Raw genomic sequence first — 20,433 nt, forward strand, 5'->3', positions numbered from 1 at the left:
GGTCCCCAGATGCAGCAACCTCCCCGCGGTGGGACCTGGGTCGGTAGTACTTGCGAAATCTCGAAATCTTTGAATTATATCTAAAATCTGTAATTAAATTTTATATGTAATTATAAAACGCAAGTACTACCGGGCGAATGGCTGCATATTTCTAATTTTTCCAAAATCTCTCTTCTGTCTAAGTTCAATTAGACGTTAAATATATTTCATTTTACATTGCAAATCATACTTCGACAGATAAATAGATTTTGAACGGTCTTACTGTCTTCAGTATCTTGCAGATCTTTTTCTCTCTTCTTTTCTTCTTCTCTTTTGTTTTTCTCTTTTTTCTTTTCTTTTTTCTTCTTATTCTTTTTTGTTTCAGGTTAGATCGTTGAGGGATCGATCATCATGAAACGGATCATCGTTTAGATCCTCTTCAGTATTGCACTGACTTCAATGTTTAAGCTTTATGTTAAAGTTTTTGCGTTTAAAATATGTAGAGAAACTTTGACGTTCACTTGTTGAAATACAAAAGAAAACTCTAACTCGATAATTGTCGAAGTTAATAAAAGCACATATTTTTTATATTACTCGTGGTCAATAATCCTAAGATAAAAATCTTTTAGTATTGAAATTTTAAAGGACAGTGTCCATGATTAAAAAAAATAAAAAATTAAAATCATTTTTTTATATTAGCAATTCAAATTCCCAAAATAACAAGTTATTTTAATTTTTTTAAATACTCCCAATAGAAATGTTTCAAATACGTTTAAAATGTAAGTAATTTTGTTAATTTATTTTGCCGTCATCTTCTTACGGAGTAAAAAGTCAGATTCACAAAGTTCTCTTCACTTTACATTTACTTTCTCAAAGTATCAGTTCAACGCTGTAGTACAGTATCAAAAAACCTCGTCCTTGGCGGCTGCTTTATCATAATTTTCGCTGTGGCAATAAGTTTCTATGATATTACTTTACTTTGAATAGTTGAACGCGAAAATTATTCTTTTACCTTCGAGAAAGGATTCTCTTGCTGCGCACCATAGCGACAAATTCCCTTACTAATTTGCGCAAAAGTTCGATGGAGCTACTGCATTGAATAGTGCGTAATTGTCATTTTAGTATTCAAGTCTGCGACTTAAACATGTTCATAATTATTTGCTCAAAACAGTAAAATATTGGGTGCTATTAGTTTGCAGGTAATATGAATAATAATAATATGACGCTAGATTTTTTTTATAATAGTGTTCATACTGAATGATAGTTGTCAAATTATTATAAATCTTTTGATAATAAATTATTTATACATCTTTATTGCTAACATTTATATTCATAACTTATATAAAAATAATATTTATTAAAATCTAAGTATAATATACGTATGTTATTTTAAAATCAATGTCTCTTTGGTTTTTATAGTTGGAAAAAAAATTTGTTAACAGCAAATGCATAAAATAAAATATGGCTTCTGTCATAAAACAAGCAACCAACGTCTGTTTAAATTCAAATAGATCACTTGGAATTGATCAAGCATGTTTGAGTATTATAAATAAATATAAACAAAATCTTACATTCTATTCTACGTTTTCTGAATGTAGATTGGTATGTATCTATTATAAAGCAAATATTATAATTTGAATTATCTATATATGTGCAGAATAATACTTACATTATTTATTTTATATAGTGTCATGGAATACCAACAACCAATTTATCTGCAGAAAGTAACACAACATTATTAGTGTCTACAAAATATCCACTTCATATGTATTATATGACTAATCTTGAATGGTGTCAGTAAGTAAAATATAAGTACAATATATATATATATATGTACATATGTACATAAATATAGTCAGATATTTTCGTTGAATTCTTCATTATGTATATAATTATGTTTATAAATTTCCATGTAGCACGACATATGTATTCAAAGAACATGGGAGTTATGGATGGAATCTCTCTGCTAAAGAATTATGTTCAGATATTTATGTAATTAATGAACCATCCGATGCTTATTTTCGTAAGCTATATGTTTTTACTTCGTCTTAAAAAACGTTTCTGATATATTATTTCTATGCTATAACTAATATTATAGTATATAAATTAATTATTATTTTATTTTCTAGCATTACTAGCAGCACTAATAATATTAATTATGTTAATAATTGTAATACAAACAGGAAAAGTAATTCTGAGAGCTATAAAATATTATTTTGAGCGAGATACAACATACATCCATGATGTAAGTACATCATAAAATCCAAATAGTCATGATAAAATATCCAAATAGTTATTAATTTTATTATTCTTTTAATAACATCATATTATTTTTTAAATGTGTTATCAGGATTTAACAAGATTACAAGAATCTGAAAGTCCAGTTCAACCAATAATGAATATAACTCGACTAAGTACAAGGATTCAATCAGTTGACACGTTTCGAGGGTAATTCTATTTCTAAACGGAAATAAATTTCGTGTATAAAATTTTTTATTTTTACAATATTCATTTTCTGTTCTAGTATTGCTATACTCTTAATGATATTTGTTAATAATGGAGGAGGAGAATATGTATTTTTTAATCATAGTGCTTGGTTTGGTCTTACTGTTGCTGATTTAGTGCTTCCTTGGTAAATTATTATTAATTAATTTTTTTATATAATTAAATCACATATATTATAAGTTTCTATTATAGGTTTGCATGGATAATGGGTTTAACAATAGCAATATCAAAAAGGGCAGAGCTTCGTAATACATCTTCACGATCGAAAATAATTTTACGCAATTTTGCCAGATCATTGGTATTAATAGTTCTTGGTTTAATGATTAATAGTCAAAAAAGTAAATATTTAGAAGATCTCCGTTTTCCTGGTGTTTTACAACTTTTGGCAATTTCTTATTTTGTTTGTACTGTGATAGAAACAATATTTATGAAATCGCATTTACAGGTTCGCTTCTTTTATTTATAAAAAAGACTTCAAAAAGAGAGAAAATAATACCGTTAAATTGATTGTTGCAGTTTGGACGATTCTTTATTTTAGGAGATATTCTAGAAAATTGGATTCAGTGGTTGATTATTTTAAGTATCGTTACTGCTCACACTTTAATAACTTTTCTCTTGCCAGTCGCAAATTGTCCAAAAGGATATTTAGGACCAGGAGGATATGATACTTTCAAAAAATACATAAATTGTACTGGTGGAGCAGCTGGTTATATAGACAGATATGTCTTTGGTAATCACATGTATGCTCAAACACAAAATCCTGTCTATGGAGTTATATTACGCCATGATCCTGAAGGCATGTTATTATCAATCTTAAACGTACATTATTCTTTTCAGTACACACATATATATATATATATATATATATATATATATATATATATTATACATATTTAATATAATATTTTCCAGGAATTATGAATACTTTGTCAGCTATATTTATCGTTTATTTGGGAATCCATGCAGGAAAAATTTTACTATATTATTACCAATGTAGTTCAAAAATCTTAAGATGGCTATTATGGTCATTGATTACGGTAAATTATTTTTCTGTTATGCAGTAAATATATACATATAGATATAAAAATTCATCTAAGATTCTATCTCACTCGTTTCGTATATTAACAATAAAAATAAAAATATATAAATAAAAAACATAAATATTATGTGATTATATTAATTCAGGGTATTATTGCTGGATTTTTATGCAACTTTAGTAAAGAAGATGGTATAATACCACTTAGCAAAAAAATGATGACAATTTCATTTGTCTTGACAACATGCAGCTTTGCTTTCCTTTTATTTGCTATACTATATTATTTAATTGATTATAAGCAATTTTGGACTGGAACACCATTTGTATATGCAGGTCTGTAAATAATATAAAATACATTTATTATTTTAAGCATTAGTATTCTTTTAATTCAAATACATTTCTGAGTATATATATATAAAATTTTGTTGTTATGCAGGAGCCAATTCAATATTTCTTTATATTGGACATTCTGTTACAATGGGATTATTTCCTTGGTCATGGAAAGAAAATGATCAAACGCATTCTACTCAACTTGTTATCAATTTGTGGACAACAGCATTGTGGTTACTTATTGCACATCTGCTTTATAAGAAAGACATTGTAATTACAGTCTAAATTTCTGAAAGGAATGTAATATAGATATTAAGATAATTACTTGCATTAATTATTTATATATTCGAAAAAAATTAATTCTTTTAATATTCATTGTATTATTGTTATTTTCTAATTAATAATAAACGATTATACTGTATTATTATTGAATAAAACAATATAAGTGTTATTATAATAAGAGAGAACAGTAACACATAATATAATTATACATAACATGAAAGAGATAATGAATATTTGTTAAACTTTAATAAATAATAATATTTGGTTTTATTATAGTTATATGCTATTTTTATAAATAAATATCAATAATTTTTATACGACCCTTGACTATTGATTTAAAAAGTATTTCCCTTTCAATTCAAAATTTAAGACATATGTACACATTCGAACTTCTTATTATAAATATTAAATATTAATTCATTGTTCAAAATAAATTTTACATGCATATAGAATAAAAGAGTTTAAAGATCTCGATTTTTTGGTTCTTTATAAGGAAGTCCCAATATTTTAAAAATATCTTCTTCACATGTAATTTTTTCAGCTTCTCCTGGAACACCTAAAATAAAAGTTCATTAAAATTTGATGCATATAATTTAAAGAATTTTATTTATAAGTACCTTCTGTTGTAAGTCGTTTTAATGTGTATTCATTTAATGTATATTTCTTCTCCAATGCATGAGCCCTAATGTTTTTATTAAAAAGATCGCTGCCCGTATAATGAAGTATAGCACAATAATATTGATCATATGGTACCAATCTTATATCCAATCGTCTGAATAACTTACTTTTATCATTTGGTATACGACATACACCCTATGAATAAAATTTTAAATTAAGAAATTATTACTAATCTTATTAAAACAAAAGGGAAAATGTGTACCATAAATTTTGTTGACCCAAGAGACATTGTATCTGTAATTAACTGTTTTTTTTCAAGATATTCAACAATATTTTTAAGTAAATCATTCTTCTTTTTCGATTCTTTTTCCTCAGAAATGTAATTTGGATGAGTTATTAATACATCAATATCTCCACTTGCTTCTTTACCACGTCTGTAACTTCCACATACAGTAATAATATATTCTTTATTCAATTCATAAATATATTTCTTTAACATTTGTTCAATTTCAGTTATCTCTGTTCTAGGTATTTTTTTCTCAAAATCATCAAAATATCTGGAAAAGAAAATGTAATTAATATTTTTCATAATAATAATAAATATCAATATAATAAATGACGATTATAAAGCTTATCACTAATACTTTAAACCAAGTCTTTGATGGTGACTTAATTTGTCTTGATGTTTTTTTAAATCATTTAAACTTTTAATTCCATCTTCCACTAATTCTTTTGCTTTTGCAGGTCCAATACCAGAAACACGAGTTAAAAGATTGATTGCAATATTATTATCATTTTTATTAATCTATAATAAAATGATCATATAAATATCAATATTAAATATATTTATACGATATTACATTATTTACTTCTTCTAATTTGCGTAGTTTCCCAGTCTTAAGAAATTCATCTATCTTTTTAGCAATTTTTTCTCCAATTCCTGGCAATTTTTTGGCTTCTTCTCCGCTTTTAACTCTATCAGTTAAAGTACTCAAACTACCAGCTGCTTTACGATAAGCATTATATTTGTAAATATTTTTACTAACATTTTTTTCATAATTTGCCAGTTCTATAAACAAATTATATGACATATATATGTATCTAGATTTTTTGTAACATATGTATTCGTAGTGAAAATATCTTTAGTACATTAAATATATATATATAAATATATATATAAATATATATATATAATATTTCATATAAATGTACAATTCATATTTACCCATTAGAAAATCACATAAATCCTGGTTAGGGTTCCCTGCATTATCAGGTGCTTTTCTTTTGCCCATCTTATTTATAGAAATTTTACACGTTATTGAAGTACATTAATTATTTGTAAAATGTATTACTATATTTATAACTAATTAATTTTGAAAAAATAATATACAAATTCAACAGCCGGCTCCATTATTACGTCAAATGTTTTTATACAAACATACATATATATATATGCGCACTTATTACGCGCGGGCGCATATAACCTAATGTAATCTATATATACATTAAACTTCTATATGTTAAATATCTATAATCAGAGAATTCATTTGTAAAAGAATGAGTACAATAAATATAAGAAATAAAAATAAAAATTTAATAAATGTTAATAGAAAAATATAATAAATGAAACATGTTTATTTTACAAATGAAAAAAATGATTAAACAGCTCACATTGAAAGTCAACATACATATTTATTTAACACTTTCTAATTATAAATTATAAATAATGAGAGAGAGAGAGAGAGAGAGAGAGAGAGAGAGAGAGAGAGAGAGAGAGAGAGAGAGAGAGAGAGAGAGAATGAAAGAGAGGAAAAGAGAAAGATAACCGTGTATATGTACATAGCGTAGACATAGGATTATTATAACTTCATTAAAACGCAAAAATAAACAGATTCGTTATTGTTTAAATAATAACCTTGCTGTAAATAAGACAGATCACAATTAAGATTTCTTATGTTATTTCTTGAAATTTACGTGTATGCACGCCTTTATATATAGTATATGTGTATGTGTGTGTGTGTATGATTATTTAATTTTTATTGAATATTTAAATATAATTTTATATACAGTACTTTTATACACACTTTTTAAATTGTTTATATAAGAAAAATATTAATTGATATAATTTTCTTAGCATTGTGTAAGCTATGTACTCGTGTTACACAAGACATAATACTGGACGTGCATAACACTGATATAGGCACGTATGTATATTTATATTATATAATAAAGGAACTTTGGGAAATCTTTGATAGATACATTAAATAAAATTAAAATTTTCATCATGGACTATTAAAATAAAATGAAATATTAATATTTTTAATTTCCATGAAATTTTGTTTAAAATATTCAATGAATAATAGAACAATCACATTACTTGGACGGATTACTGTCACTCTAAATAAATATTAATTAAATTCTTAAGTACCAACATCTTTTAAGATTTACTGTACTGTGAAATGGTGGGTATACGATTGTATGTTGTATAAGTTTTGGAGCAACAGGTACATATGCAAGAACATAATAATAACAAAATCACTAATATTATAATAAAAATATAAATCTTCAGCTGCAAGAACCTATTTGGTAACCATAGAATTGTAAATTCAACTATTTTTTCTTGAGTATCTACAATAAGAATAAAAAATATATATATATATATATACTAGAAAAGTTCATTATGTAATAAAAATAAAAATACTATTATTATTTTTATTTTTATACCAATATATGCAATTCCATAACCCATATTCCGAACGCCCATTCTGTAAGAGCATGTTGGTATTTGAACTTCATGGATATCACCTACATCCATTCTTAATTGATATAACGGTGTTTCATGAGGTGGAAGAATCCAAACTTCGCTTAATTGATCTGTGGCTGTATCCAAACTAATATGTAATGCTTTATGTTCATGCGCAGTAAAAATAATTTGTGGTGATAATTCTTTGATAACCTACAAAAAAAAATAAATAGACAACATTATCATGTATCGTTTTTACTTAAAAGCATATTTACAGACATACATTTTGTACAAAACTTCCTGGCATAAATAATAATGGTATATGACTCAGTATAACATTAGTTGTATTTCTTTCTGTATAATCATTAAGAAATGCATCTTTAGGAGCTTCTGGCATAAAATGAGTCAATCTATTTATCTACAAAAAAAATACATATGTACTAGAAAATAGAATGAATCTCATGAAAATCAGAAGATTTAAAATCTGTTATTTAGATATATTACCTTAAAAAATGTAACACGTTTATAAACTAATACATCAGGCTGACTATATGCATAATGAAATCTATTTTGAATATTTGTGGAAACTTTATCTTCTTCTCCTCCAATATCATTATCACCAGGTAAATAGATTTTCTAATTGATATCAAGTAAATTAGACAAAATATTAATCATATTGATATGAAATAGATCATTTTCAAATCATTTTTTAGAACTATATACCATGATATTGTCAGGAGTTTGAAATATAGAATCCAACCTCTTTTTATATTTATTAAATTTTTCTGCATTAGCAATATGTCCTTCATCCATGAGATCTCCAAGAAATGCTATAACATGTGGTTGAGAATACCTTAAAGCTCTTGAAAAGGTTTTCTCTAAGTACCTGTAAATAATACACTGTGGAACAAAACTGAGATCAATTTTTACATTCCATTAAATCTTTTAAAAAAATATATATCTTCTGTAGTTTCTTATAATACATGTTCAAAAAGTTAAAAAGTAGTTAAAAAAATTTATAAGACAAATGATTCACTTTTACATTATACTTACCTATCGCTATCCCATCTTGCTAGCCATGAACCTGTATAATCCTCATTTTTCTCTCCTAATATTTGTGGATCTGCTACAAGAAGTACTTTAACACAGTCTTTACAGTCTCTTAATGCCCATTTGAATTTTTGTATTTCATATACAAGAAATTCATTATAAAGTATAGTGGCAAATATAATAATACCAATGCAAATCATTTTATGTTTCAACCTAAACAATAAACTTTCATTATTATTTTGTTATGACATACATCACTGCTCATCAACTTATATAATAAACAAAAAATCTATAAGTAATATTTTATAATCAAAAATTTAATGTTTCATTTTATTTTACAACCAAAAATATAATGTTCAATATCTAATATTCTTTATCAAATATATTAGAAGCAATAAAAATGCAACTCGTATAATCACCTGTTTCGCTTGAACATTTTTAAAAATAATGACACTATTCAATATTTTAATACTGATATTATAAATTAACCTTTTCCAATATTGTCATATCGTTGTTAATTCGAATAATTGTTTAAGTATATTTAATATTTTTGAGAGTTTTCATTACAGAATAATGGAAACTACATCGTTATACGTAACTCTAATTTTTCACAACCTTTTTTACAGCAGAGATAACAGGGATTCCAGATTAGTCTGAAAGAATAGCTTAGAATTTTTAGTTTGTATTTTCAATTTCAGATGGCGCGGTATTCTAGAGTTTCATATTTTTTATTGTAAGCACGTATATGTTATTTTTTATGCTACCGTTGGATTTAGATCCTTTCACGTGTGTCGTGAAAAGTTATATTACATGTATAGTGTGTTATAATTTAATATTTATAATAAAATAAATTTTGTATTTAAATATATAAATAAAAACAGATCAGGATGGCAGAATTTGTAGAAAAGCGATGTGAGGATATGATTCCTGAATTGGAACAAATGGAAAAAATAAAACTTTTTGATAAAAATGAAATTCGGTATGTTGTGATATACATTGATGCTAATTATCATTCTGTCTATAAAAATACAAATAAAATTTAGTCTAAATAATGTTAATATTAACATTAATTTTGTATAACCTTTACAACAACGCTACTTTTAATAATATCTTTAATAACAAATTTTATTTATTATTCCATCAGAGGTATAGCAAAAAAACTTAAAGAATTTGAATATAAAGTTCAGCGGCATACAAAATGTAAAGAAGACTATTTACGATATATTCAATATGAAATGGATCTCTTGAAACTAATTAAACAACGAAGAGATGTAAATGATTTTTTGTATTTTTTTTTATTTTATATATTTTTTCTTTTTATAATATTGCATATAATTATATAGTTTCTAATATATTTTAATTAAATATATATCTTTCTGTTATTTATTAGAAATTCGGTATCACTCACAAAAAATCTGATGTCGATTATGCAATTGCGAATAAAGTTAATCATTTATATAAAGAAGCTATATTTAAGTTCCAAGATGATATTAGATTTTGGATTGCATATATAAAGTTCTGCAAACATGTGGTAAGTTTATATATTTTGTAAATAAATTTGAAATTGATTAAATTCAGTAACTGTGATATTTTATTTCAGCGTTTTCAAAGTTGTGTCAGTCGTATGATAGGTAAAATGTTACAAGTGCATCAAGATAAACCAAAATGTTGGCACATTGCGGCACGATGGGAACTTGAAGAAAATAATAACAGACAAACCGCGCGTCAATTTCTTCTTCGTGGTTTACATATTCATCCAAATTCACAACTATTATTTGTTGATACTTTTAGGTAAATAAAAATTAATATTACTTTATATGAATGTCATTTTAGATAAGAAATTGCAATATTTTATGTTGCTTGTAGATTAGAATTAGATGAAACATTAAATAATACTGAAGATAATGAAAGTAAAACACAAAGCACTCCATCTGAAATAGATGATGAAGATGACATGCCTTTACCATTAAAAAGAGCTTATGTTGTATATAAAGAAGCAAGCAAATGTATAGAAGATATTAAATTTATTATAGAATTACTAAATATTACAAAAGAATACAAGGCAGAAAAGTTACAGAAAAACATTGTTAGGTAAATTTTATTTCGTGGATATATAGATAATAACTTAAAATTAAATTATGATTTATTTCATTGCATTTATATATTTTAGTGACATGATCCAACAATATGCACATGAACCCTTAATGTGGGATACAATGGCACGCCGTGAATTGGAAGGTTTAGTACAACCATTTGCATCTGACGAATCAATAATGGAAGTTAATTCTTCTGAACAATCTTCTTTAAGAGATCGTATAACTTCTTGTAATAAAGTTTATCAAACAGCTGTAAAAAAGATTAAAACAGAGGAAATGTGGTCTCTTTATATAGAATGTTTATTAGAAATAAATCACGATGCAGGAAGTCTCCCAAATTTTAAGAAAAAATTATTAAAAAATACTTTAGCACAGGCACATCAAGCTAAAAAATTAAAGGAAAAATATTATTTACATTGGGTATATATAAATAGAAAATTTGAATAATTATATAATTCAAAGAAAAATTCATAATTGAATAATAATAAATTATTTTATTTTAGATTGATATGTTGAGTAATGACAAAAAAGATGAAAATGCACAAAAGAAGTTAGAAGAAATTCTTTCCTCTGCTATTGAAATTATTCCAAATAGTGTTAGTCTTTGGCATGTTAGATTAAGACATTTATTAGTTACAAGACAAGAAGAGGAAGCTACCAATGTATTCGTAAAAGTAATATCTTTATATATATATATATTTTTTTTAACATTTCTAGTAGAACAAAATAAAGAAAATATCTTCAACTTCTTACTTTTATACAGGCAACACAAATTCTTGGTGAGAAGTCATTACCTTTGTGGAGAATGAAGCTTTTACATACACAAGCTAAAAGTCCTGATAAAACTGAAGAAATTTTTCAAGCTGCAGTACAAGAACATCCTAACATTTCTAAGGATATGAAACCTAGTTATATAGAATGGCTAGTTTTAACTAAAAGTATCTATCAAAAAATTTTATTTCTTATAATTTAGATTCCAGACATCAATAACTATGTATTTATATTATTTGATGTTATTTTAGGTATTCATACTGCTCGGAAAATGTACGATAGTCTTTGCTTACAACCACCAATATGTCTTGAATTACACAAAAAAATGGCAGAATTAGAACTTATTCAACCAGAAATTGCATTAAAATATGCAAGACGTCCTCATGAAATGGCCGCTTTACAATTCGGTAAAAATAGTTTTAAGGTTTGGCTAGATTATATCATATTTGAAATGAAACATGGAGATCCAAAAAAAGTTGGAGAGATATATAGACGAGCAGTTAAAACTTTAGAAGTAGCTTTGACCGATATTTTTATTTCTGAATATGCTTTAATTAAAGCTAATCCTGATTCAATAAATTCAGTTTCATGAAATATTAGATATATTAAAATTGATACTTATATGTATTATATATTTCACTGATTCATAGATAATCAACATGTAATATTAGAATTTATGATTCCAGTGGTATTTCTTTCTCCATACGAGTCAGTACAATATTACGATCTGTTTCGTTAGGTAATTTTGTTCTATCGCCAGTTTTTAATGTTGATCTCATGTCTAAACACATGATATCTGTTGAAAGTGAGTGTTGTTTATCTTCTAAATTTCTATCAACCCGTAGAAGTAAAGATTCTAGACCATTATATGTCGCTCTATAAAAAAAAATAAAAAACAGATTATGGAAACACCATGAGATATATTCGTCAGTAATAAAATATTTACATAAATACATACTTCGCGTTTTCAATTGCTTTAGCTAATTCATTTTCTATTTTTCTCAGTTGTAAAACTTCATTTCTTAAACCCGTTTGTGCTTCATCTTCGCACAATTCAAAACCAGGTCGGTAGTTACGATTTTCTAATCTTGTTTCGGCACATTTTATTGCATCTGTTTTATGCAAAAATTCATCTTCCAATCGTACAATTTCTTTCTGTAAATTTTCCATTTCTTTGTGCATCTATAATGTCGATATTAAATTTTTAAAAGTTTATTTTTAAATAGAAAAGAATATATATATTGAATCATATACCTTTAATTTCTGCCATTCAAGTTCGTTTCTAGCTTTTTGAGTTTGATATATTCGTTTTCTCAAAGCAAAGTCAGTAACATCTTGTTGAGCTTTTATATCATTGTTTGCACGGTCGCGCATAACTTGCATACCTTCCCGAAAACTATATACATCACTTAATTCATTGTCTGCCAAAATTTTCAAATTATTGCAATGTTCTATCCAACTTTCATAAGATATCTCACTATAATAACATGAATATGTATTTAGTATACAAAACATTCATCAATTTTATTACACACTTACTTTTTTAATTTTTTCAAAGCATTTGGTTTATAACTAATATTAGCACAAGTACGATCCAATTCAAGCTTTTCTTTATCAATCCTAATCGCTTCATTTTTATCTTCAATATCTAAATTTATTTTAAATTTAACTTCTTCCAAACAATTTAATTTTTCCCATGAAGCTTGCACCCTGTTGAAAATGCATGAAAATAATCTTATAACTATAGCCTACCTTCACATATATTATATGATATAATAAAAATAAATACACATTTACTTATCGGTCAAAAAAGTTTTAACATTTTCTATGATGCAGAGTTCTTTTTTCAATTCTGTATCAGCCTCATCATAAGTAAGTTCTGTTCCTCGACGACAGTCTCTCATTGATATACATTCCGCGGTAACTTGTAGAGGATAATTTAATGTATCTATCTCTCTTTCCGTGTTTGCTTTCTCATCTTTTAAAAGATGTATTTCAGAGAGTAATCTTGTTAATAAATGTTCAAATAATTCTCCCCATTTAGACAGTTCTGTTATCCTATTGATAATACATCATTAAATTTAATTATTATACTTAAACAGTATGTATCATTTTTCAAAAATGATATTTACCTATCTGCCAGTCGAACATTATTCATATATGTATTCCATTCTGTTTTAACTCTTGTTTCGGATCGAATGATCCTTCCTGAATTACGCAATTCAAATGCATCAGATATTCTACTTCCTACACTTTGCTGAAGTTCCCATTGCTTAGCATACCAATCAGGTAATCCTTTTTAGATAAATCATCTTCAGTTTATTTGAATTTCTAAATATTATTATCAATACATACCGATATGTGGCACTGGTTTCTCGTAAACAGTTACAGATTTAGCCATTACAAAGAGAATTTATTATCTAATTCAGTCGATCTACCGATATAAGAATTCAATAAACGAGACAAATACAAGAAATAAAAAGAAATCGTTAGCGAGAAAGATTCAACATGAGTTGGTTGCCATGGCAATTCGTAAATGCTTTTTGATTGTTGTCTATTAAAAGGAATTCATTCTTTCTATCATCAATAGATTAGAAATAATGCACAGGATATCTTCTTGATCGGAGAATTCGTTAATTAATTATATTTTTCTCAATGTACAATGCATATTTCTGTATTAAATATATCATACGTATCTATCAAAGCAGAAATGTGAAATTTGAAATTGGCGCCGTTATATGAAAACTTGCTAATTACGTTCGTTAACGCTGACAGCGCTCTATCGCGGGAATAATTAGAATTAATCGGACTCGCAAAAACGAGGAGCAAGTGTGCGTGTAATGCACTAATCTGTATCATAGTGTTTTCTATGTTACATCAAGTTTTGTGAAAATAATATTATGTGCTTTTATAGTTATAAACTAGTCATATGATAGAAGAAAAAGAAGAATATATATTAACATAGTCAATATACAATCATACTCAACTTCGTATGATAGGACTGGAAGATTAACAAGGCAGGTAGAAAGAAAATCTTAAATGAATGATGAGAAAAATCTCTCCTTGTACCAACCGGTTTAATAGTCGTAAATTGATATATAGACAATATGGTGACGGTCAAATACGCAGCAATACAGTTTACTTTTGTAAATTGTGATCGATCAATTAATATGACTTAACAAACATAATGGAGAAGAAGTAATATATCGAACTATAAATTAATAAAGACCTTATTACAAATAATACAACAAATATAACAAATACGTATTTATAAATTTATGTAGTATTTTACGTAATGAGAATTTAAGTAAATCCATATATGAGAAATATGAAACAGAACTCTTCTATCGGGTCGTGATGTTTTCTAAACAAATGTACGCATCTCTTCGCGTTGCATTTATTTATATATAGCACTATCCTTATCGCTCGTACATTCTTATACAATAAGAGATTCGAAACAACAGCAGTGGAGGAAACAGAAACGACGAAGAAGAAACGACTACGAAAAGTTGATAAGATTTGAACAAATTTATTAGATAGAATTGAATTATTTTATTATAAACAACCAAGTGAACATTACTGTTATATCTTGTAATATTTATTACGAAAAATTAACAACATGACGAAAGTCTTTCTGCGGAGAATCTAAATTATATACATACATATACCTTTTTATATATTCAATATAATATTCGATATATTACTGATCGCTCTATATAAAAAATTACATATTACGCTTGTTTTTAATTAATCATAAAGTGGGTCCGTAACGATCAGAGAATATACCGATCAAAATACCACTGATCCAAATAGTTTATAAATTATTGATTCTCGTTTTTTATTGGTTGAATAAGATTTGTCCAGCGTTTAATTGGTGTTTAATAAGTGCTTGTGCCAAAGAAATAAGGACACTGTGTAGTTTTGTACATGTGCTAACAATATTTTCTATTCACCCCTCTCCACTTCTACACCACCCTCTCACCCCTAAAGAGTGTTATGGATTTTTATGATAGGAATTTGATTAGTAATGGATTAACTTGGTATATCGATGTATCTGCACAAGGTCAATTTTTTATTTGCTTCTCTGAGGTTATTTTAGAATTTTTTCGGGAACTTTGACTTCTCTAACGTTTTCTTCTTCAATTACTTCGTAAGTTTTTTCTTCCTTTTTTTTTTCCCCTTATAAAGTAAAGGGTCTCCATTGGTATTTGTTTGATGTTTACTGTGAAGTAGCGTATATACATATATATTGATATGAGATGGCCAAATCGTTCCAATACTTCATATTTGTATAATAGCTATAACGATCCTTAGCATTTGATTTATTATTTATATATGTATATACAAAGTATCCAAACATTTATCAAAAAATCTATCTTTATACAAAATCGGCCGAATATGTTTGAGGTGATCAATTAATTAGGAAGTAGTCCATTTCTAGAAAATCCTCTAGGAATAAACCCTAGAAACTCGGCGAGTATATCCGTCAGATTGTAACGTATAAATAATGTGGGTTCTTAAACATCTTTTCAATATATCGTAATCCATTCCTCGACTAAGGAAATATAACCAATAGAAATATCAGGTTGCTGTATCCAATTCAATGGTAGTTTTTAAAACCTTTATGCAATTTATAGTTCCATAAAACCATACACTTTATAGTGATAAATTTGGATTCTAGTTCTCTCTTTATCTCTTTCTATCTTTCTTGCACCTCGATAATTTAACACGAAGGACGAAAAGTGTATACTTGGATCGTCGTTTCGTATGGAATAATTTTGTGTGTTTGCTTTGTATGTATGCGTATATACGTCATATTTTGCGACTCGGGTTTCAATGGATTTCTTTAGTTACGAATTCTATTACTGTATCTATCAATAGACAACGGCTTTTCTGAGAATATTATTAATATAATTAGAGAGATCAATAAGTTTTTGTTCAGCTTCGAATGAGCTCGAACAATTGTTTATCTCTCTGCGATTATTTAATTGTAGATTTTTCCGTTTCAAGTATTATATATATGCACAGAGAGTTTCAGTGGGATACAGAATTACATACTGTTATCGTTTTTTCTGATTTACTAATATATATACGACGTCAAAATTACATAATATGAACGAATTGTTTAATTAATAGCGTTGTAAAAGTATAAATCAATTGTTTATAATCATCGGTTTATAGTATACCATGCATTAGGGGAAGAAAAGGGCAATCGGGACTGTTGTTGGTCAAGTCTTTGATATAAATTTTTGCATCATCGTGAATAATGCCTTTGAAAGTTGTCGGCTATATTTAAATAATTAGTATTCGAAAAATCCGATACTCCTTAGAATCATCTTATATGATCAATCAAGTTATTCTAATTGCACGTTCAGTACGCACGTTTGTTGATCCTGAACAGCATATTATATGAATTCCTAAGTTGTCAATATTAATCTTTAGATTCGTTAGATTAGCTAATTATTGTGTGATTCGTCAGTTTTTAATATTTATTGCGTCAGGATTGGTCATGTCTTGATTGATCGTTCCCGAACCAAATATTAACGAAATAATATGATGTAGAACTTTGGTGCCATTAACAGTAACATACAAATGATCTAGGCCATAAGTTAACCGATCCTGTTCGACATAATTAAAGTCTAAGAATTCCCATGTACGATGGTAAATCGTTGCAAGTGAAATCAATCAAAATCATCGGTTGAACTATTATCTGGCATTTGTTAAAACGACAAAAATGTATATTTTCTAATAATTTATACTTGTCGTTCCTACATATGACGGCTAAATCGGATGAATTGCTGACTTTATTTTGCGATCGGTATCTTCCATCTTCCAGCTAACGTTGTCTTTGAAAGCTTGAGGGATGTATGTATGTATGTATGATGTGAGTGACCGAACTCAGTATAGAAGAACAATGAAAGGAGGATATAAAATGAATATCATCGTAGATACGTTGAACGTGGCATTTTGTAATTCGGTATCGAGACATTAGCTTTCGCTTATAATTTGATACGGATTTGTCCAATTTTATAGGCCATCGGAATAGCGCTGAATTTGAATCATTTATCATTCATTTCCGATGTAGTCGTAATTTGTATAAAAATGATAAAACTATACGTTGATAATATACAAGTTATTGTATTAAAATATTTTAATGGATACGCATATATACATATATATCGTATAGAAGAAAAAAAAAAGGATCCGTTTGCGTAATAAAATAAATTCCTTTTGCGGAGTCTTCTGTTGGGAATATATCAGATGTCCGAATACAATGCGATAGTTGTGCTCCAAGTGCGAACACGGAAAAGTTTGAAATGATTCAATATGTAGCAACCAGTAATATCGTGATAATATAAAGTGTGATTAGAAAGTCGTGTTTGCCAAATTAAGAAACGAAATACATTTTTCCCCCTTAATGTTTGATACGAATAAGTATTCATTTTGTATCGTTCTATTCTCTCTTCTTTACGAGGAGTTTCGTGTAAAGGATATCTCCGTGAAATTCTCTTCAGTGATAAATAGGTAACGGGATCGTGTCTCGTAGTGCAGTGTGTAGCTGTGGTGGTAGTGGTAGTAGCGGCGGCGGCTACGGCGGCAACCGCGACGGTGGCGGTGTTGGTGGTGGTGGATGGTGGTGGTAGTGGTGAAAGAAAAGGGCGGTAAAGCACAGTAAAGCATTCTGACGCGCGTAGAACGTTAAAAAAACATAGTATCTATCTCAGGGTCGTGACCAAACGGTGATTTTGCAGTCCGAATTAAACGGTCGACGGATTAGTATGCGAAGACTCAGTATGCGAACAAAACGCAGGAAGTCCGAGAGAAACAGTGAGAGCGAAACTGAAGAAAATGGCGTCCAGTCGCAGAAGCGTAACGATACATCCGATAGCTCGATTGATACTGACGAAAATAATAAGAAAGACAAAGAAAACGAGTCCGATGAAAGCGAGGATCAGAGTTCGCAACTAAATCGAAAATCGAGCGGAAAAAAGCGCCTTTCTCGGGGGCGTCAAAGTGAAGAACAAAAGACAACGTCGATGGCAAATAGCAAACAAACATCGAAATCGAAGAAACAACAACTGGAAGATGCCGATGAAATGAAGAGTAGCGCAGATGAAGAAAATGGTAATGTAACGAGGCGGGGAGCAAACAAAAGACGTAAAAAAGACGAAGTGAAAACAGAGCAAAAGACATCTCCTACGTCTAGTCGCGGTGCAGCAGACGGTGAACAGGAGTATGAGGTACTAGTTATAGCAATGGCGTGCCGGTCGATTCCCGCCTAACGAATATGATTTCGAATGGCGTAGTATAGATTATCACTTCTTCCTCTATATTTACATTACATCGATTTCTAGGTCGATAAAATCGTTGGTCATCGTACCATCAAAGGTAGACGACAATTTCTGGTAAGATGGAAAGGATACGGAGAAGATTCGGATACCTGGGAACAAGAAAAAGATTTGAATTGTCCTAAACTTATCGAAGATTTTCTGACGGAAGATGCCGAAACCGAAGAAACCATATCAGAAAAATCTGCTAAATCGATTAAAATTAAATCGCCAAAAGCAGATAAGAAAAAAGATATTAAAAAATCCAAACATAATAAAAGACAATCCAATTTATCAGGTTTGGTTTATTTTCTTTATCTCTATAAATATTTATCTAATAAGTACCATTAATTATAATTACATACATACATACATATGACATATGTACTATAAATTATATTTCATCATTTTTTATTATTATTGTTGTTGTTGTTCTTATTATTATTATTATTATTATTATTAGTATTATTATTATTATTATTATAAAGGTATCTATACAATTAATAATGTATGTAACTTTCTATTATAAATTTATTATATTATTTTATTATAGAAGAGGAAAATGATTCTGATAGTGCAATTAAAAATGATGAGAGTCAAAAGGAGTTCGAAGTTGATAAAATAATAGAAGTACATTTTAAGAAAAATAAAAAGAGAGAATTCCTTATTCGTTGGAAAGGCTTTAGTGCTGCAGATGACACTTGGGAGCCAGAAGAAAATTTAAATTGTCCTGATCTAATAACTAAATTTATGGAAAAAGTTGAAAAAGCAAAAACTACAGATATGCGACAACTAAGAACAAATCCTACCCATACAAAACGTTACACATTATCAACACATGATTCAGGAAGAAGACTGTCACGTCGACATATGGACAAACAAAGGTAGACTTATCTTGTATCTTTTTTTTTTTCAAATTTTTTCTGATTATGTGTAAACTAATTTCTTACAGAACTACGTATCACGAGTGCTATGAATGAAGAAGTTATAAATTGATTCAAATTTTCCATTTCTATTTTTTTGTTTTTTTTTGTTTTTTTTTTAAGTTTTTTCAAGAATTTAAATATTATCCAGAAGAAAAAATGAAATTGATACTTCTTACTGTAGTAGAAATTACAATATACATTTTTTATCTTTACAGTTCTTTAGAAGAACTATGTCATTGCTAGAGAAGCAAAAATAATAATAAATATTAGGTCGTTACAAATGTTTTATGACTAATTTGTATGTAATCCTTGTGTTTTGACATTAATATTAAAAATATATTAGGTTTATTTTTTCATATACCTTTTCATGCATAAATAATAACAATTTTTTATCAATTGTAGACAAAATAAAGAAACACTTTATATATTTAAATGAGTTAAGTACTACAACATACATAGTGATAAATATTTTAACGTCACCCAGAAATATCTTAGAATTTTAAGTGATTGAATTGTATTATTCATTTTATGAATATCTGATATTCAAAAAATATTCATGTATAAAGTAATATTAAAACCTTAAGAGAGAAATTAATGTGAATTAAGCTATATAAATAAGTTTATGTAATTAGAAAAAAGCTTCCAGTCCTCCAGAAATATTAAAGTAGTATTAATTTTTATTTTTTTTTTTCTAGAATAATCTTACGTATGTAATATTGAAGAGAGAAAAGTATAAATTTTTTAAAGTAAATTAACAAAATAAATTGCT

At 27.6% G+C, this 20,433-nt stretch overlaps 6 protein-coding genes across 8 annotated transcripts; 3 read left to right on the forward strand and 3 right to left on the reverse strand.

The window, feature by feature from the left end:
- The first annotated feature begins 1,031 nt into the window (after positions 1 to 1,031).
- LOC122628564 (heparan-alpha-glucosaminide N-acetyltransferase-like) lies at positions 1,032 to 4,171 on the forward strand. The gene is made up of 12 exons (XM_043810973.1): positions 1,032 to 1,178; positions 1,399 to 1,581; positions 1,667 to 1,776; positions 1,896 to 2,002; positions 2,109 to 2,224; positions 2,330 to 2,427; positions 2,504 to 2,611; positions 2,677 to 2,929; positions 3,001 to 3,280; positions 3,397 to 3,521; positions 3,670 to 3,853; positions 3,957 to 4,171. Exons 2-12 carry the CDS (start codon positions 1,441 to 1,443, stop codon positions 4,133 to 4,135), a joined length of 1,701 nt encoding a protein of 566 aa, XP_043666908.1. The 5' UTR covers positions 1,032 to 1,178; positions 1,399 to 1,440; the 3' UTR covers positions 4,136 to 4,171.
- Positions 4,172 to 4,522: 351 nt separating this feature from the next.
- On the reverse strand, positions 4,523 to 6,276 carry LOC122628613 (DNA polymerase beta-like). Its single transcript, XM_043811053.1, has 6 exons — positions 5,976 to 6,276; positions 5,620 to 5,819; positions 5,395 to 5,555; positions 5,013 to 5,307; positions 4,750 to 4,945; positions 4,523 to 4,688 (listed from the first exon to the last, which is right to left on the reverse strand). The coding sequence occupies exons 1-6, from the start codon at positions 6,040 to 6,042 to the stop codon at positions 4,594 to 4,596; spliced, it is 1,014 nt and encodes a 337-aa protein (XP_043666988.1). The 5' UTR covers positions 6,043 to 6,276; the 3' UTR covers positions 4,523 to 4,593.
- A 766-nt stretch (positions 6,277 to 7,042) lies between these two features.
- LOC122628287 lies at positions 7,043 to 9,184 on the reverse strand. Its single transcript, XM_043810428.1, has 7 exons — positions 8,963 to 9,184; positions 8,547 to 8,756; positions 8,217 to 8,379; positions 7,998 to 8,129; positions 7,777 to 7,911; positions 7,475 to 7,706; positions 7,043 to 7,378 (listed from the first exon to the last, which is right to left on the reverse strand). Exons 1-7 carry the CDS (start codon positions 8,977 to 8,979, stop codon positions 7,188 to 7,190), a joined length of 1,080 nt encoding a protein of 359 aa, XP_043666363.1. The 5' UTR covers positions 8,980 to 9,184; the 3' UTR covers positions 7,043 to 7,187.
- A 137-nt stretch (positions 9,185 to 9,321) lies between these two features.
- On the forward strand, positions 9,322 to 12,363 carry LOC122628284 (U3 small nucleolar RNA-associated protein 6 homolog). The gene is made up of 10 exons (XM_043810423.1): positions 9,322 to 9,343; positions 9,425 to 9,522; positions 9,688 to 9,814; positions 9,934 to 10,074; positions 10,144 to 10,334; positions 10,410 to 10,634; positions 10,714 to 11,059; positions 11,143 to 11,313; positions 11,403 to 11,577; positions 11,662 to 12,363. The coding sequence occupies exons 2-10, from the start codon at positions 9,431 to 9,433 to the stop codon at positions 12,000 to 12,002; spliced, it is 1,809 nt and encodes a 602-aa protein (XP_043666358.1). The 5' UTR covers positions 9,322 to 9,343; positions 9,425 to 9,430; the 3' UTR covers positions 12,003 to 12,363.
- LOC122628285 (tektin-B1) lies at positions 11,887 to 14,022 on the reverse strand. Its single transcript, XM_043810424.1, has 7 exons — positions 13,766 to 14,022; positions 13,543 to 13,705; positions 13,208 to 13,468; positions 12,950 to 13,120; positions 12,665 to 12,887; positions 12,369 to 12,592; positions 11,887 to 12,286 (listed from the first exon to the last, which is right to left on the reverse strand). The coding sequence occupies exons 1-7, from the start codon at positions 13,809 to 13,811 to the stop codon at positions 12,085 to 12,087; spliced, it is 1,290 nt and encodes a 429-aa protein (XP_043666359.1). The 5' UTR covers positions 13,812 to 14,022; the 3' UTR covers positions 11,887 to 12,084.
- A 201-nt stretch (positions 14,023 to 14,223) lies between these two features.
- On the forward strand, positions 14,224 to 20,396 carry LOC122628286 (transcriptional regulator ATRX homolog). 3 transcript variants are annotated; one of them, XM_043810426.1, is made up of 5 exons: positions 14,224 to 14,427; positions 18,136 to 18,651; positions 18,766 to 19,036; positions 19,292 to 19,622; positions 19,691 to 19,945. In XM_043810426.1, the coding sequence occupies exons 2-5, from the start codon at positions 18,190 to 18,192 to the stop codon at positions 19,716 to 19,718; spliced, it is 1,092 nt and encodes a 363-aa protein (XP_043666361.1). In that variant the 5' UTR covers positions 14,224 to 14,427; positions 18,136 to 18,189; the 3' UTR covers positions 19,719 to 19,945. The 3 variants fall into 3 exon arrangements, with proteins under 3 accessions (XP_043666361.1, XP_043666360.1, XP_043666362.1); XM_043810425.1 differs by having other exon boundaries at positions 18,163 to 18,651; XM_043810427.1 differs by lacking the exons at positions 14,224 to 14,427; positions 19,691 to 19,945 and adding an exon at positions 20,360 to 20,396 and having other exon boundaries at positions 17,005 to 18,651.
- Positions 20,397 to 20,433: the final 37 nt, after the last annotated feature.

This window comes from Vespula pensylvanica, chromosome 4, assembly GCF_014466175.1.
Source record: "Vespula pensylvanica isolate Volc-1 chromosome 4, ASM1446617v1, whole genome shotgun sequence".
Taxonomy (NCBI): Eukaryota; Metazoa; Arthropoda; class Insecta; order Hymenoptera; family Vespidae; genus Vespula; species Vespula pensylvanica.